Raw genomic sequence first — 15668 nt, forward strand, 5'->3', positions numbered from 1 at the left:
AAGAGTGTAATAATGTTCTTCAAAATTGTTGAGCAGCATATGCAAACTAAGGGGTTTGCTTGTAACCTTCACGAGTTATCGCGATTTTACGAAAACAAAGTTTTGAAAAAGTTACTTTTTGCGTTTCTCTGTGTTTCGCCGTCCGTGTTTGTCGCGGGTGACGATGAACGGCCATGATCGACGACGACCAAGTTTTTCAAAACTTTTTTTTCGTCAAATCGCGATAACTCGTGATGATTACAATTAAACCCCTTATGTATGTGTATCAAAATTTTTGTAATTGTCTGCTCTACAACTTTGTAGAGCATTATTACACTCTTAAAAAATAACCCTGCAAAGTCAAAAAAACACGAAATTTAAAAATGAAAAAAATGTTCTAAATGAAAAAATGACTTTTCTAGGTCAATGTAGATTCGAAAAGTAAATTAAATTTCCCTCCAAATGACATGTTCCAATTTTTATACAGTCGAGTAGGGTAGAGTAGTCATCAATGAGACACTTTTGGTTTTTTAACTTTAGCGATTTTTGTATTTTTTTCATCAGCATGTTTTAAAGAGCTTTTTGTTGCATTTTCTTTCTTTTAATTTGTTCTAACATTGACCAAAATATGAGATTGATCTGACGTCCACAGCCAGAGTTATTCAACTGTCTCATTGTGGACGCCCTTGGCAGGAACAATGAGACAGCTGGGGAATAATGAGACACTCTCCGAAAATCAATATTTTTTCTAGCTAAACATCATGTTCTTGTGTTGATTCATTGCAGGTGACTTGTCTTGGACATTTTAAAGCAATTTTTCCAACTTGGAACTTTAGTTAACAAAAGTTATACTGAAAAATATTTAAATTTTGTAAAATCCATTTATTTCTACCAAATAACTTTATATTTTTGGTTACATGAAGTTCAAACTCAATAAATATGCCAAAAATTACTTTTAATTCATGTTTTGAAAGATTTTAATAGATTTTGAAAAGTTCAATGAACAAAAATCATAGTGTCTCATCCAGGCCTGCAAAATGTTTCCAACCCAGCGTACACATGAAGCAAACCAAAATGTCAGTTCACTGCTAGCATCTGACTGTAAGCCTACTGTGTCCGTTCAACCACTGCCGCCTGACTCGTGCCGGTCGGCTGCTGGAGAATAAGAGACGTCAAAAAATGAGCTACAGTCATTCAGTTCGTGTCGTATGAATGACTCGTAAAATCCTCTCTAAACACTATTTTGACTATTTTTAAACAATTAAATGGTTCTAGAATGTAAAACACTTAAAACAACCATAACTTATATTCAAAATTACATTTCCACGCATAAATACCAACTTTTTGTGTAAAAACTTGTTTCTTTATGTGTGTGCGTGCATCGTCGAATGAGCGTTGGTCAACTACTGCCTCGCATTGCAACTGCTCAGTGAGCTAGCCCTGGTAACATTTTAGGTTTTAAGTAGGCCATAAAAGCCTATTGAGGCCGTAAGAGGGTTTCCAGAACCATGATAAAACCTGTAAGTTTAAAAATGTTACTAAGGAGGGCACTCACGACTGAGTCGGGTTTGTTTATGTCACGATTTTGCGGTTCAGTGAATGGATTTGAAAAAAATCGTGTATGCGTCGCCGATTTTCGCGTCATGACCCCTGACGTTTTCAGCTCTGGTCTCATCATTACCCATGGGCCGAAAACAGTGAGGAACAATGAAACAGCCCTGGATTCTGGGTATATTCTAAATTTTGGTCAAACTTTATAAAAGGACATTGTAGCCCAACTCATGCCCTGTGAAATGACGAAAGAAATTTTGAGAAATATTAGTTTTTGTGTTAATGGCAGCCTATAAGCGAAAATGTAATATTTAGTCATAATTTACTTTTACACCCCAGAATCAAACATGTATGAATAACTTTACAAAGGAGCGTCCATAACCAAAGCCACTATTATGGCAGATGTGTATCTAGTAGACACATCTTTCCCCCAAATATGAGCCTGATTGGTTGAAACTACGTCTTGTGAGAGCCATTTTATCATTGTTCCCCGTGTCTCATTGATGACTACTCTGCCCTAACGGAAAATGGCAGAGTTTTTAAATAAAATTAGTGTTTTTTCGATGAAAAATACGTTTTTTCGGAATTCTGAGTACGCCATTAACTCGGGCGTCTAATTTTACATAAAAGTCCCTTTGATACCAAATTTCTATCTCATCACCGTTTCATTCTGAAAATTATTGAAAAACACCTCTTTTTTCGCATGTTCAAAAATGAAAGAGGAGCAGTTCTCTAGGATTTCGGTCATTCGATTTTTTTTGTATTTTTTAATCCGACTGAAACTTTTTTGGTGCCTTCGGTATGCCCAAAGAAGCCATTTTGCATCATTAGTTTGTCCATATAATTTTCCATACAAATTTGGCAGCTGTCCATACAAAAATGATGTATGAAAATTCAAAAATCTGTATCTTTTGAAGGAATTTTTTGATCGATTTGGTGTCTTTGGCAAAGTTGTAGGTATGGATACGGACTACACTGGAAAAAAATGATACACGGTAAAAAAAATTTGGTGATTTTTTATTTAACTTTTTATCACTAAAATTTGATTTGCAAAAAAACACTATTTTTAATTTTTTTTATTTTTTGATATGTTTTAGAGGACATAAAATGCCAACTTTTCAGAAATTTCCAGGTTGTGCAAAAAATCATTGTCCGAGTTATGAATTTTTTAATCAATACTGATTTTTTCAAAAAATCGAAATATTGGTCGCAAAATTTTTTCAACTTCATTTTTCGATGTAAAATCAAATTTGCAATCAAAAAGTACTTTAGTAAAATTTTGATAAAGTGCACCGTTTTCAAGTTAAATCCATATTTAGGTGACTTTTTTGAAAATTGTGGCAGTTTTTCATTTTTTTAAATTAGTGCACATGTTGCACACTTTTGGAAAAAATATTTTTGAAAAGCTGAGAAAATTCTCTATATTTTGCTTCTTCGGACTTTGTTGATACGACCTTTAGTTGCTGAGATATTGCAATGCAAAGGTTTAAAAACAGGAAAATTGATGTTTTCTAAGTCTCACCCAAACAGCCCACCATTTTTTAATGTCGATATCTCAGCAACTAATGGTCCGATTTTCAATGTTAATATATGAAACATTTGTGAAATTTTTCGATCTTTTCGAAAACATTATTTTCAAAATTTTCAAATCAAGACTAACATTTCAAAAGGGCCAAACATTCAATATTACGCCCTTTTAAAATGTTAGTCTTGATTTGAAAATTTTGAAAATAATGTTTTCGAAAAGATCGGAAAATTTCACAAATGTTTCATATATTAACATTGAAAATCGGACCATTAGTTGCTGAGATATCGACATTAAAAAATGGTGGGCTGTTTGAGTGAGACTTAGAAAACATCAATTTTCCTGTTTTTAAACCTTTGCATTGCAATATCTCAGCAACTAAAGGTCGTATCAACAAAGTCCGAAGAAGCAAAATATAGAGAATTTTCTCAGCTTTTCAAAAATATTTTTTCCAAAAGTGTGCAAACATGTGCACTAATTTAAAAAAATGAAAAACTGCCACAATTTTCAAAAAAGTCACCTAAATATGGATTTAACTTGAAAACGGTGCACTTTATCAAAATTTTACTAAAGTACTTTTTGATTGCAAATTTGATTTTACATCGAAAAATGAAGTTGAAAATTTTTTGCGACCAATATTTCGATTTTTTGAAAAAATCAGTATTGATTAAAAAATTCATAACTCGGACAGTGATTTTTTGCACAACCTGGAAATTTCTGAAAAGTTGGCATTTTATGTCCTCTAAAACATATCAAAAAATAAAAAAAATTAAAAATAGTGTTTTTTTGCAAATCAAATTTTAGTGATAAAAAGTTAAATAAAAAAATCACCAATTTTTTTTTACCGTGTATCATTTTTTTCCAGTGTAGTCCGTATCCATACCTACAACTTTGCCAAAGACACCAAATCGATCAAAAAATTCCTTCAAAAGATACAGATTTTTGAATTTTCATACATCATTTTTGTATGGACAGCTGCCAAATTTGTATGGAAAATTATATGGACAAACTAATGATGCAGAATGGCTTCTTTGGGCATACCGAAGGCACCAAAAAAGTTTCAGTCGGATTAAAAAATACAAAAATTAAAATTGAAGAAAAAAGACCGATTTCTTAGAGAATTGCTCAGAGGTCTTACCGCCCCTCCGTCATAAGATATCAAAAAACAGATTCGTGTTCAAGGACAAAAGTTACCCCTTAGGACAAAGTTTCACGCAAATCGAAAAGGGGTCGGGGCAATTGCTGTGTAAGTTGGCGGAGAATTACTCATAAACTAAGATGAAAAACCATCAGTTTTAGACATTGACTTTCAAAATTATGAGCTTTGTTGCCAGAAGATCCCCAGAAACATGTTCACTTTGAATTTTGGACCTTAGGACGAACTTTAATTTCATCAATAGTTCAAAATATGATTTTTAATTAATGGACGACAGTTTTTTGTTTTGAATCTTTTTGTTTTTGAGACAAATGCTCAAATAAATTCATCATAAAGCCTCGATTATCTGAAGCCTCAACTATCCGAAGAACTTCGGATATCTTCAGCTAACATTTTTTTGAAAAATTTATTAATTTCAATTTTTTAATTAATTTTAAAACAAAAAAATACAGGTCTAACTATTTTGACCAGGGAACTCCCATGCCAAATTTGAGCCAAATCGGAGAACTTTTGATTTCGATCCAGTTTGTTTGATGTGGAATGGCTCTATACTAAAATGTTGTAGCAAAAATATCGGTGCAAAAAGCTCTGGTTGATGTGCACCGTTAAAAGGTTATCGCATTTCTGTAGACAATTTTACATCAAATAAAAGTCAGTTTGAAAACGATAAAATTTATATGAACACAAATTTTAATCATTGAATATAACAAAAGTTTATATGATGACCACCGTATCGTGAAGATTCCAATAGTAAAAAAATATCCAAATCAAACCTCAAATTTCACGTACAACCACACCGAATGATTCTCAAACTGCTAAGCTCTTCCTATCCCTTAATCTTTTTGCTAACGCGCTTTTCAAATGAGCACCATATTTGCCAATATTACCCTCCCGTATTTCATGCTAAACAGCTCAATACTTCTCCATAACAAAGCCCTTGACAGCAGTTATATTTCGTGTTTGAACTGTTACTCGTTTATAGTCCCTTTACTCACCATTTAAACTACGTTGCAATTCGGATTTCTGTACCCTAAAGCAGCTTTCCAGTAGAGATTATCAGTACATATTTTCCCTCTCAATATCTATATCAATTCCCAAATTGTTCGATTATCAACTATTTGACCCAAAATATTACACAATCAGTCGTTTATATCTCAAATGTTGCTAGAATCTTATAATGGCATGAACTTTCCTTAACATTCCTTAAACACAGTGAAACAGTAAACGCCCAAAATGAAACCACCTTAAATTGCAGTAGCATTATTCATGCTAGCCAACATCATACTAACTCCTTCTTGTAGCATTTATCTCACCTTCGGTTACTCTCTTATCAAACTCTTTTTTCCTTCTCGTTCTAAATTATCAACATTACCACAAACAAAAAAAAACAAATGTACAAAAAAAACCTATCAATCATCCTTCGACCGGTGTTCGAATCCGTATCTAATCACACAACGTCACGCGCCTTGTACACACCAAAACAACCATTAAATCAACCTCCATAACTGAAAACAAAACCACAAAACAAACCATACAAAAGAAGTGACCAACAACGGTAGACCGATGAATCCCAGTCTCAGTGAAGACTCGGTCGCGGAAACAGCACTGTCCAAGAAAAATTCCGATGGTGAGTTGCATCAAAATTAGTCCACCCCCCCTCTCTCTCTCTCAGAACACACCCACAACGTGTAACCAAAAACCAAACCAAACAACAAAAAAAAAACTTGTTTTAAATGTTAACGTTAACCTTGCTACTTCTAACCGTACCCGTTGTGTTTCACGATAGATCCGTCGTTACAATTGTTTTAGTTCTAGTTGTTTTGTGCCAGTTGTCGCCTTGGGCGAAAACTGGTTAACTTTTAGTTGATGTTTTTGATTTTTGTTGTAACGATTCCAGATTTAGTTTAATTTCTAGTTGCGATCACTGTTTAGACGTTCTTCCCCTATCTTGCTCTTTCTCACTTTCTCTCTGGTGTGCTGTGTTTCATCCATTAGTTTAACCGTTTACGGTTTAGCTGATTCGGGCTACAAGGTCGTAGAAAAAAAATCGGTTTCTTTTTCTAGAAAGCTATCACCTACTGGAAACTTCTTTTGATTTGTTCTCAAATCATAGTTTTTTTATTACGATTTCCGTTGTCAGTGTCGCATGGAATTTTTAGTTTTCTGTATATTTCCACAGGCTTGTTAAATGTGAATTCGCTGTTTATAAAACTCTAAGCTTTTCAAAACACTTTTGTTGCATACTTTTTTCACACACGATGGTTACTGATGGTGATCGGTAGAAATATGAGAAAATCTAAACTAGCATGCATTGTGTCGGGGAAGAATTCATTTTTGAGTAGAATCCACTGGAATGTATAACAATATTAAACATACTTTCGATAGCTATATTACAAAGAACGCGATGGAATTCAAGTGTCAACAAAAAATAAATAAAGAGAATTAAGAACTGCTGAACAAAGTTAAGCGGTCTTTCGTGAAAAGCCTTTGAAATATGAATAGTATCAATTGTCATTAGAAGTACTATACAAATATTCTTACTAGAAGAGTTATAATAGATTATGAAATCGGGTATTTTATGAAATTAAAATAACAAAAAAAAATAAGATTTTGAATGACTTTTTCAAGAACAAATCTATTTCTAGCGACTCAGTCTTGAACAATCAAAAAGATGATTTATTTTATCAACAGATACGTTTCGCATTCAAGGAAATTTAAATATGCAGACAATAATTTTGTTTTGTAATGAAACTGAAATATTGAAAAAAAAGTTAAAAAGATCAAGTTTCAATAATTTTCTATCGATAATGAGCGAGCTGCCAAAAATTAGTCTCTAAAAAACAGTATCTCAAATTTCTGCTGAAGGCCCATTGTAGGAGATCAAGAAGTTATTGAATTTTATATTGGTACCTACTTTAGAATAAGACGCACAGTAATTCATTGAGGCAGTTTTTGAAGTCTTTCATGTCTCTTTTAAATTCAACTTAATCAAAATCTAATTGGTCGAATTCCACTTAAAAGCTGTCATTATTCAAGACTTTATATTCAGGAAAAAGCTGGCTAACTCAACATTGTATCGTTTTTTTTATTTCAACGACATATTATTATTAAAAATTCTTCAACAAAAATGTCATAATACTACATTTTTTTGAACCAGTTTTATAAAAAAAAGTCACTTGAATAAAAAAGATACACATAAAGCACTCATGCTTGTTATTTCAGTTTAGTTTTACTAGAAAACTACACTTTTTCACTTTTCATAAGTTCGACTGCAACGTTTTATTTACAAATTCTTCAGCTATTCTTCCTCTTATCTCTTCATCTGTCTCTACTTCAAGACGCTTCTTGAACTATGTTTCAAATATTATTTCGATGCCTTAAGTTCAAGTTAACCTCTGTCCAAAACCAGAACAACAGACACCGAACCCATGCTGATACCGTCTGAATCTAATCAAAACTCGTCCATCGATTTCTTCTACTGCTCACCACGATTTTGTCAAACCCAACAAAAAACTGTTGCAATTTGCTACAACTCACAACCAATACTCATCAACATACCACTACCACCACCGATGACGACAACTGAAAATCCAGCGGATCTTGAGATGGCGTCGATGTCGTCGATTCCCGGCACGGCCGTGGTGGCCAATGTCACCGTCAACGACTTGGTCCCGGGTCGGGGCTTCTTGTCCACGGCCAGCCTCTGCCACACGGCCTCACGCCGGTCCAGTTTCGTCAGTGGAATTTTCTCCGGGTCCGGGACGCAGCGCCGTGGCAGCTCGAACGAAAACAACGGGTCACACCCCGGCGGGGACCGTAACAGTAACGTGTTTCTCTCAGACCATACTAATAGTAACAGTAGCGTTAATTCCAACAACATTCCGACCATGCTCAGACTCGGCGGGGCCTCGGCGCTACCGTTAATGTTCTGCGGACAGTTGCGCAACGATTTGCTCAACCAACAACAGATAAACAAACAATTTTCATTTTTCACACAACCAACCAATCAAGACTCTATGAATTATCATCTAATTAGCACACGCAGTGCGTAATTATTCAACCTTTTTTACCTTACTCAAACCCCTAAGTCCTACTCTGTAAACTCTCAGTATAATCACAAACACACACCTGTTTTCAAGTGAATTGGTAGCTGTCACCCGCAAAAATCAAATATCTATTATACAAACAAAGTGTGTTTTATTAGCGAGTTTTTGCAACCCCCCATCGAAACCAAATAGATTCGCCATTCTCTATTACAAAATTACTTCACCCAAACCCCCCTCAAAGACACGCGTCCACCACCCACCATCACCAACAAACGTGCTTTTTCACCTGAGCGCACCAGACAACACGCAGAAAAGACGTGCAAGCCCTTTGTTGCCATCACCCTCTTACCGGAAACTACATGAACCATGAGAGAACAACCACACACGCATTGCACCTACACACACGCCTCTCGTTGTGCACACGTTTGAGGGAAACACATTTCGTGCCTTCCATTTCATTAGGGCACATGCCTTTTGTAAACAAAAGTGTATCTCTCTCGCACACCTTATGTAAACAGTCATTTGAGTGAAAGGGATACACGTTTGTTTACAATAGTTATGTGCTCTTTTCAAATGTTAGATTCCATTTAGTGTATGGAAAAATTGGAAGATTGTTTTGACGACAGAAATTCTGGTAGAAAATATTTCAGAAAATATTTAGAGAATTGAAAAATGCAACTTTCATAAATTATATAACTTTTTACGCGTTAAATCCCGTAAGAAACAATGTACCTCGTCTAAGCCACTGTTGTGTACACTCAACCCCCGGTGGTTGGTCACATTTTCGTTTGACACTTTTTTTAGTTTGTACCCCGTTAGTTGGTTAAAGTCAAACCTAAAAAGGACGAACTGTCACTTTCTATACGGCGCTCACGCACACTATCAAAACAAACGTTTGGTAGCGTTTGTGAACTCCGTGTAAAAGTGAAACGAACGGGGTCGTTTGACAACAGTTCAGTAACAACATTTCAAAAGGGCGAAACCTACGATCCTGCCGTTTCGGGAAAATCAACATTCAAAATTTTGCAGTTCCGATCAATTCCTATTTCCACAAAAAAGCATGAAAACCATCATTTTTTTCAAAACGTAATAGAAAATAGCAATAATTTCATCATAGAGAGCAATTTGAAATTAATTAAGGTGTTTTTGCTTTTAAAAATTGAGAAAAACAAATTATGCCTTTTTGAAGAGCGTGCCTCCATTTTCGCCCCACCGTATTCGCCACCCACTCAACCAAAACAACGGTTTAGCCCGTCAGGTTACGCCACAAAGCAAAAGTAAACAACAGATTCGCCCTTTTGTTTTTTGTTCACTTTTCGGGTTTTTAAAGAAAAAAGTGGTGAAACAACTATTTTATCATTGTGAAACGTTACAGTCAAAGATAAAACAGTGATATTTGCAACCTCAGTGATAAAAAAAATGGTCTAGAAAGCCTTCATAAGGAGTCCGATTCAGGCCAAGACAGGCTAAGACTAGGATACACCGTAAGTAGCAAGTTGGTTGGTTAAACCTCCCTACACTAACTTTTTGTCCTGCAACTGCTCGACCCAGAATCCCCGGATGTCCCAAAAACCGGTAAATTATGGACCTTCATATCTAGATTGTGAATCCAGACCAGATCCGATACTAAAATAATTGAAATTAAAAAATTATGTATTTAGGCACGGCGTGTTTTCTGGGCAATCTTAAGGAGAAAAAATAGTCATTGATAATTTCAAATGTGTCTTATACGAAATTTTCTCAGCTTTTCAATACTTCTAAGAGCAAAATGTTTCATCGAGAAATTTTTGAGATATCTTTAGTTTAAGTTTTTTGATTTAAAATCCTCCATTATTGATTGAAAACTTTTTAATAAGAGTTTAGGAAACTTTTCAAATGATGTGCTTTATGTGTTTTCAACATTCTCAGTTGAAACACACGAATTTTATTGCAACAGCACAACGTAAAAAAAATATATTCATTTAATACTCATGAAAATATTACTTTTGAAGCATGCAACAGTAATTTGTAGTACGATTTTGATTTTAAATCATGTTTTGTATCTATGTCCCTGGTACATGTTTGTTTAAGGAAATATCATATTTATTCATAAAAATGCAAATGCATGCATACCATTAACAATCTCACACCTGCAAATATTTTGGTTTTATAAGCCAAATCAAAATAGACACGTGATATATTTTCACAAAAATTATGTTAATTCTTTTAAACATATATTTAAACCCGCAAATTAAAAAACTCGGCTAAAACTTAATTTTTAAAATGTTTAGCGATTTGCAACCATATACAAAGTAGTTTCTTGTCTTATTTTGCACATTTTGATGAGTAAATGACACATAAAACACATCATTTGACAAGTTTCCTAAACTGTTATCTGAAAGTTTTAAATAAATGATGGAGGATTTGAAATTAAAAAACTTCAACTAAAGATATCTCAAAAATTTCTCGATGAAACAATTTGCTCTTAGAAGTATTGAAAAGCTGAGAAAATGTCCTATAAGACACATTTGAAAGTATCGATGACTATTATTTCTCCTTAAGGTTGCCCAGAAAACACGCCGTGTTAGGATCATACAAATCTGTGTTTGTTGTGGAATTGTGGTCAGAGTCATCAAACATACATTTTGATCCATTTTGAGGATTGTCAGGTTAAAATTCAATAAATTATAACAAAAATTTAGTGTTTCTAAATATACGTCGGAACTTGCAGAAAACACTACATTCGCCCCTCGTGATTGGATGAAAACACAAGGGTGGAAACTCAAGTTGGTTTGTTTTGATTGATGTTGTTGATTAGCCCTTTTGTTTTTGCTTGTAAAACTACGTATTTTAGGAATTTTGTGATGATGGAGGGTGTTTTAGAATCAGTTTTGTTCGCTTTATATGATTCTGACAAAAACTCAGTTTGTTTACATCTGAGGGTTTCGCCCTATTGAAAAGTTGTTACAGAGTTGGTGTCATACCATCGGAGTTTGAGGGTACCTGTATTCGGGATATTTTTTAGTACACCATTACAACTCAGAACTGTTTTAGAAAGTAAAAGGTCAAATTTAAACCGATCTTTGAATCATGCATCAAATGAACAGGAAAACAGTCTAAATGTTGTTCCATTTTTCGATTAAATGCCAAATCATATGGAAAATCATAAATAAATGCAACACTAAAAGGCAAAACAAGCTTCAAAAAAAGTGTTGTAAAGGATTTGAAATTTCAATCAACATCGATTTAAATTTTTATTAAAATCGATTTAAAATTTTGATTGAAATCGATTCAAAAATGTTTTCCTGTGGTTTTCTTATCTTCAAAATATGCGACTCTAACAGGTCGTAGGTGGTATCATCTACTTTTAGATCAAGACAGCCAATAATTGTTATAAAACTAGGAACCAGTAAAAAAATAAATTAAGCTTGAGTTTGAAAGTGAACCCAGAAACGATAAATTCTGCAAACACCATGAAAACACCCGATTCATTCGTTCTGATTTGAATGTTTTTTTTCTAATACATATATGGTTAACAAATGACCTATTTATAACTTGTTGATTTGACCTCGACAAGCATTTAAAAAAATAAAACAAATTGGATTCATCATAACACTTTCTACTCAAATTTCAGTTAAATTTGTAAAACAAAACATCATGTTTTGAGAAGAATGGCAAAAACAAAATATTTTTCTCACTGATTCTCAAAATCTAATCTAATTTCTCATAATTTCAATCTACCATTTTTTTCGTTTCAGAAAATTCCATTATTTTATAAGTGACAAAAATCACAAAAAAAAACTCTCACACATCACCAAATGCAGAACATACACTTTTTGCTTTGAAATTAATGTCCTGTGACACTGTAGTTTGTACCAAAAGTGCTTTCGTTTAGCTCTCTATCTTGACGACAATACTTTTTGGAAAAGTTTGAAGCAAAAGAATACGGAAATGCTGATTTTTTATAGCTTGAACTTTCGAGGGTAGATTGTCTGACTTTTGCAACACATAGATCTGACATATTTTTCGTTATGTTACGATGAAACCGTTTAAAGTAGACTCATTCTCATACACTAGTATTCATTCATCATTCAAAGAACGCCATTAGAAAAATAACAGAGCAATAATTAAATTTTCAAAACAAATTATAACATTAAACACAGATCAACTTGTTGATTGGAGTTAAACAGCCATCTAGAATAAATTTTGCTGACATACATTGAAAACCAAATTAAACGCTCTTGTTGTTATAAGCCCACTGAACAAATCCACCCAGTCGTATTTCCGCTAATCCCCTCTGACCAAAAATGGTCGCATGTTAAGCTTAAACTATTCACCAGTTAAATTAAATTTCCACCATCCCTCCCCACCTGTTTTTCAATTCGGGACGATCAAAATAAACGTTTCCAAAAGCGCACACACCAGTTTGTTCATCGAACTCAAAATTAATTTTCCAATCGAGTGTGCCTCAAGTACTCTCGTACACTGCAGTTGGTCGTTTTGCGTTGAACATTTGAAATAACCCCCTTAAAATAACCAAACCATGTTGTGAGGGTCGCGTTCCGAGTTCAATTTAGGGCCAACAAAACGAAAGCTCATCACGCTTTGTTTTGATTAGTAATCTACTCGCCAATCATCGCCCCCCCGCGTATGTGTGAAAAAGCTTTATGTTAGTTTTGCACATTCAACTCTCGGGAAAAACGTGACGCTTGACCTCTCAGGATACATAACCCGAACCCACCACCATCCCTTTGAGAGGGGGCTCCTCGCTGCAGTTGCCAATTTACATATCAATTTACCCCCGGAAAATTCACTGTTTGTTTGCCGAAAACAGAGTCCAATTTGACGCCAATTGGAAAACTCGACTCTGCCCCGTGGCAGCTGGGTGACGTGAGCTTGGAAAAATGCCAGCCAGAGAGTGCGATCAATGTCGCAATCAGTTCGTCAATGGGATGTGCTGAATGCGAAATGAGTTTGAAAATTTTGTCGAGTGCCAAAAAAATGTATCACTTTCATGTAGCGAGGATTTAATTGATTCAAACAGCTTTTGATTCTGCCAAGTATGAATGCTGCTTCAGAGCGAAGTTGTTGGTGAACAACATTTTAGGCAACTTTAAATAATGTTTAGTCGCGAAATTTGGGCATGCCAATCAGGGCAATCAAGGGTTTAACAGTTCGTTTTTTCAGAATTCGTTACCTAGGCACAGCCAGGTACATTAGAAAGCCTGCGCGATTGTGTGATTTGAATCACCATTTAAACTGTTTCTTTAAACACTAAATATACAGGCTAATAATTAATTTTCACATTATTTTCTCATCAACAAAAAGCTCTCTAAAAGTAATTTTCACTCAATATTTATCGTGAACTTACGTTAACAAAACTATACCGTAAACCGGGGTGAGATTGATGGGGTTTTCAGATATTTTTCAAGAATTCAGGTTTTTCAGCAAAATGAAAAGTACGAATTATCAAAGATTTTCAAATTTTTGTTATAAAAACGTTGATAAACAGGATTATTTCAATACTCTCAATGTGCGTTGCATCGGAATACGGCTTGCATTATCGGATTTTTTTTGACAATTCTACAGCAAGAACTGTTGAAATAAGTATTTAATTTACTAGTTTTAAGTACTATTAGAACACAATTCTAGAATATCTTCATATGTATAGGCATTTTTAATAAGGCGTAAGTTTTCTCAGAAACAAACATTTATTTTTCCATGAAAAAAAACATCAATAAATTTTGAAATTTAATACACTAATTTGTATACATTTATAAAAAAAATGGTAATCTTAAATTAACACCCATGATTTTTTTCAATTTAAACATTTTGAGTAACCTTGCTAATTATCAATTTTACGTAATACATTAATTTTGTACAATTTTCGGTTAGGTTTTTTTTAATATCAATTTAGAGCAAAACTATTTTTAAAGCACTATTTAAAACACCATTTTGGTCTATAAATTGAATAAAAGTTGAAAATGAAATTCAATCCTATTAAAGTCATCCCAACTTACGATAAATGCAATCGTGAAAAATTTGATATTCAAAAAATATAGATATTAGCTTCCAAGTTTGGCATGGCCGGTAAATGTTTTAAGCAGTAAAAAAACATAAAAAAAAGCAAAATTGTCTGTGCAAAATGACCTAGCAATACGAAAATATTGTCATACCAATCTTTTAAAAACATACATGAAGTTTCAATTCTGCTTAAATTTCCTATTCAAATGAGAAATGGCGTCTAATAAACACAACTTTTATTCAAATGAACTTAGTTCTAAACTAATACCGTAAAACGGGGTGACTTTGATAGCCGAGGTGAATTTGATAGGTTTGTGATTTTCCGCAAAATGAAGAGCACAATTAAAATACTTACGGAATTGTTTAGAATCATACTGACCGTGGTAGAGAAGCGTTCAAAGTACCTCAAAAAGAACTTTTCATAAAGTTTTGAAAAGTTTAAAAAGTTAGTTAACTATAGTTAAGAAAATGTTGAAGAAAGTCATTATTTTAAACTTCTCAAAGTGTCATGATTTTCTCAGTGAACATGATTTTGAATCGGAAAGCGGTATGCATTTTTGGTTTCTTTGGACAGTTTCCACTAGGAGAAGGTTAAATAAGTTTGTAAATAATAAATAATGTGTGTTTTTGAAACACAATTTAAAAAAATCTCCAAATTTATAGGCAGTTTCAGTTGAACAAATTTCAAGTAAAATGTAGAATCTAGTGATTCGTGCTTCGAATTCAGTATAAAATGCAATATAAATCGATAATTTTATGAACAAAACATGTTTAAAAACATTTCAGGCCAAATTCCGAGTTTTTAACAATTTTATATAAAATGTATATGTATTTTGTTAAAAAGCTTAGAAATTTAATTGATTAAATATAAACATTGACAAACTTATGGGAAATGGGACGAGCTTTCCGTTAAAAATATTCACGAGACTGAAAAGCCAAGTCTGTCATATAGAAATTGCGAAAAACCACCAAAAAACCTGTTTTTTCAACATTTTTATTTTTAAAACCGCTGTATCTTCCCAAGGATTGGACTTAGGACCATGGTCAATATGAAGACTTTTATGTAAAATTGTCTGGAGAATCGATTGCCACTACCGGTTTTTGAAAATTTTGACGTTTAGAGCACTTTTCAAAAAAACAGTTTCAGTAAATGATTTTTGTATTTTTTTAGGAGAGACATACCATCCTGCATTTTTCGTCAGTCTTTTGGTAACATTTTAGGCTAATTTCTCAAAAATTTTGAACGAAAAAAAATCGTGACATCACCTTTAAATTTAAGTTTTAGACTTAAAAATCAAAAAATCTTATAGAAGTGGCGTGTATTTTTGTTTCAGTGTATTTTTTTCAAAAAGCCCGTCCAATTTCCTACAAGTTTGTCTTTGACCACTTTTTGATACGACGCAACGGC

The 15668-nt window shown here is 33.7% G+C and overlaps 1 protein-coding gene across 24 annotated transcripts in view; it reads left to right on the top strand.

The window, feature by feature from the left end:
* The window catches only part of LOC120428611 (potassium voltage-gated channel subfamily KQT member 1), a 404586-nt gene that overhangs the window by 303564 nt on the left and 85354 nt on the right, over positions 1-15668 (top strand). For 11 of the 24 annotated variants that reach the window (XM_052710673.1, XM_052710652.1, XM_052710651.1 and 8 more), the window contains 2 exons: positions 5752-5838; positions 7806-8033. The exons of 4 other annotated variants lie outside the window; for them this stretch is intronic. In XM_052710673.1, the coding sequence (XP_052566633.1) occupies positions 5752-5838; positions 7806-8033 (315 nt within the window). The remainder of the gene's footprint in view (positions 1-5751; positions 5839-7805; positions 8034-15668) is intronic. 9 more of the 24 variants (XM_052710662.1, XM_052710661.1, XM_052710667.1 and 6 more) reach the window with 4 other exon arrangements.

This window comes from Culex pipiens, chromosome 3 (genome assembly GCF_016801865.2).
Source record: "Culex pipiens pallens isolate TS chromosome 3, TS_CPP_V2, whole genome shotgun sequence".
In the NCBI taxonomy this organism is placed as follows: Eukaryota; Metazoa; Arthropoda; class Insecta; order Diptera; family Culicidae; genus Culex; species Culex pipiens.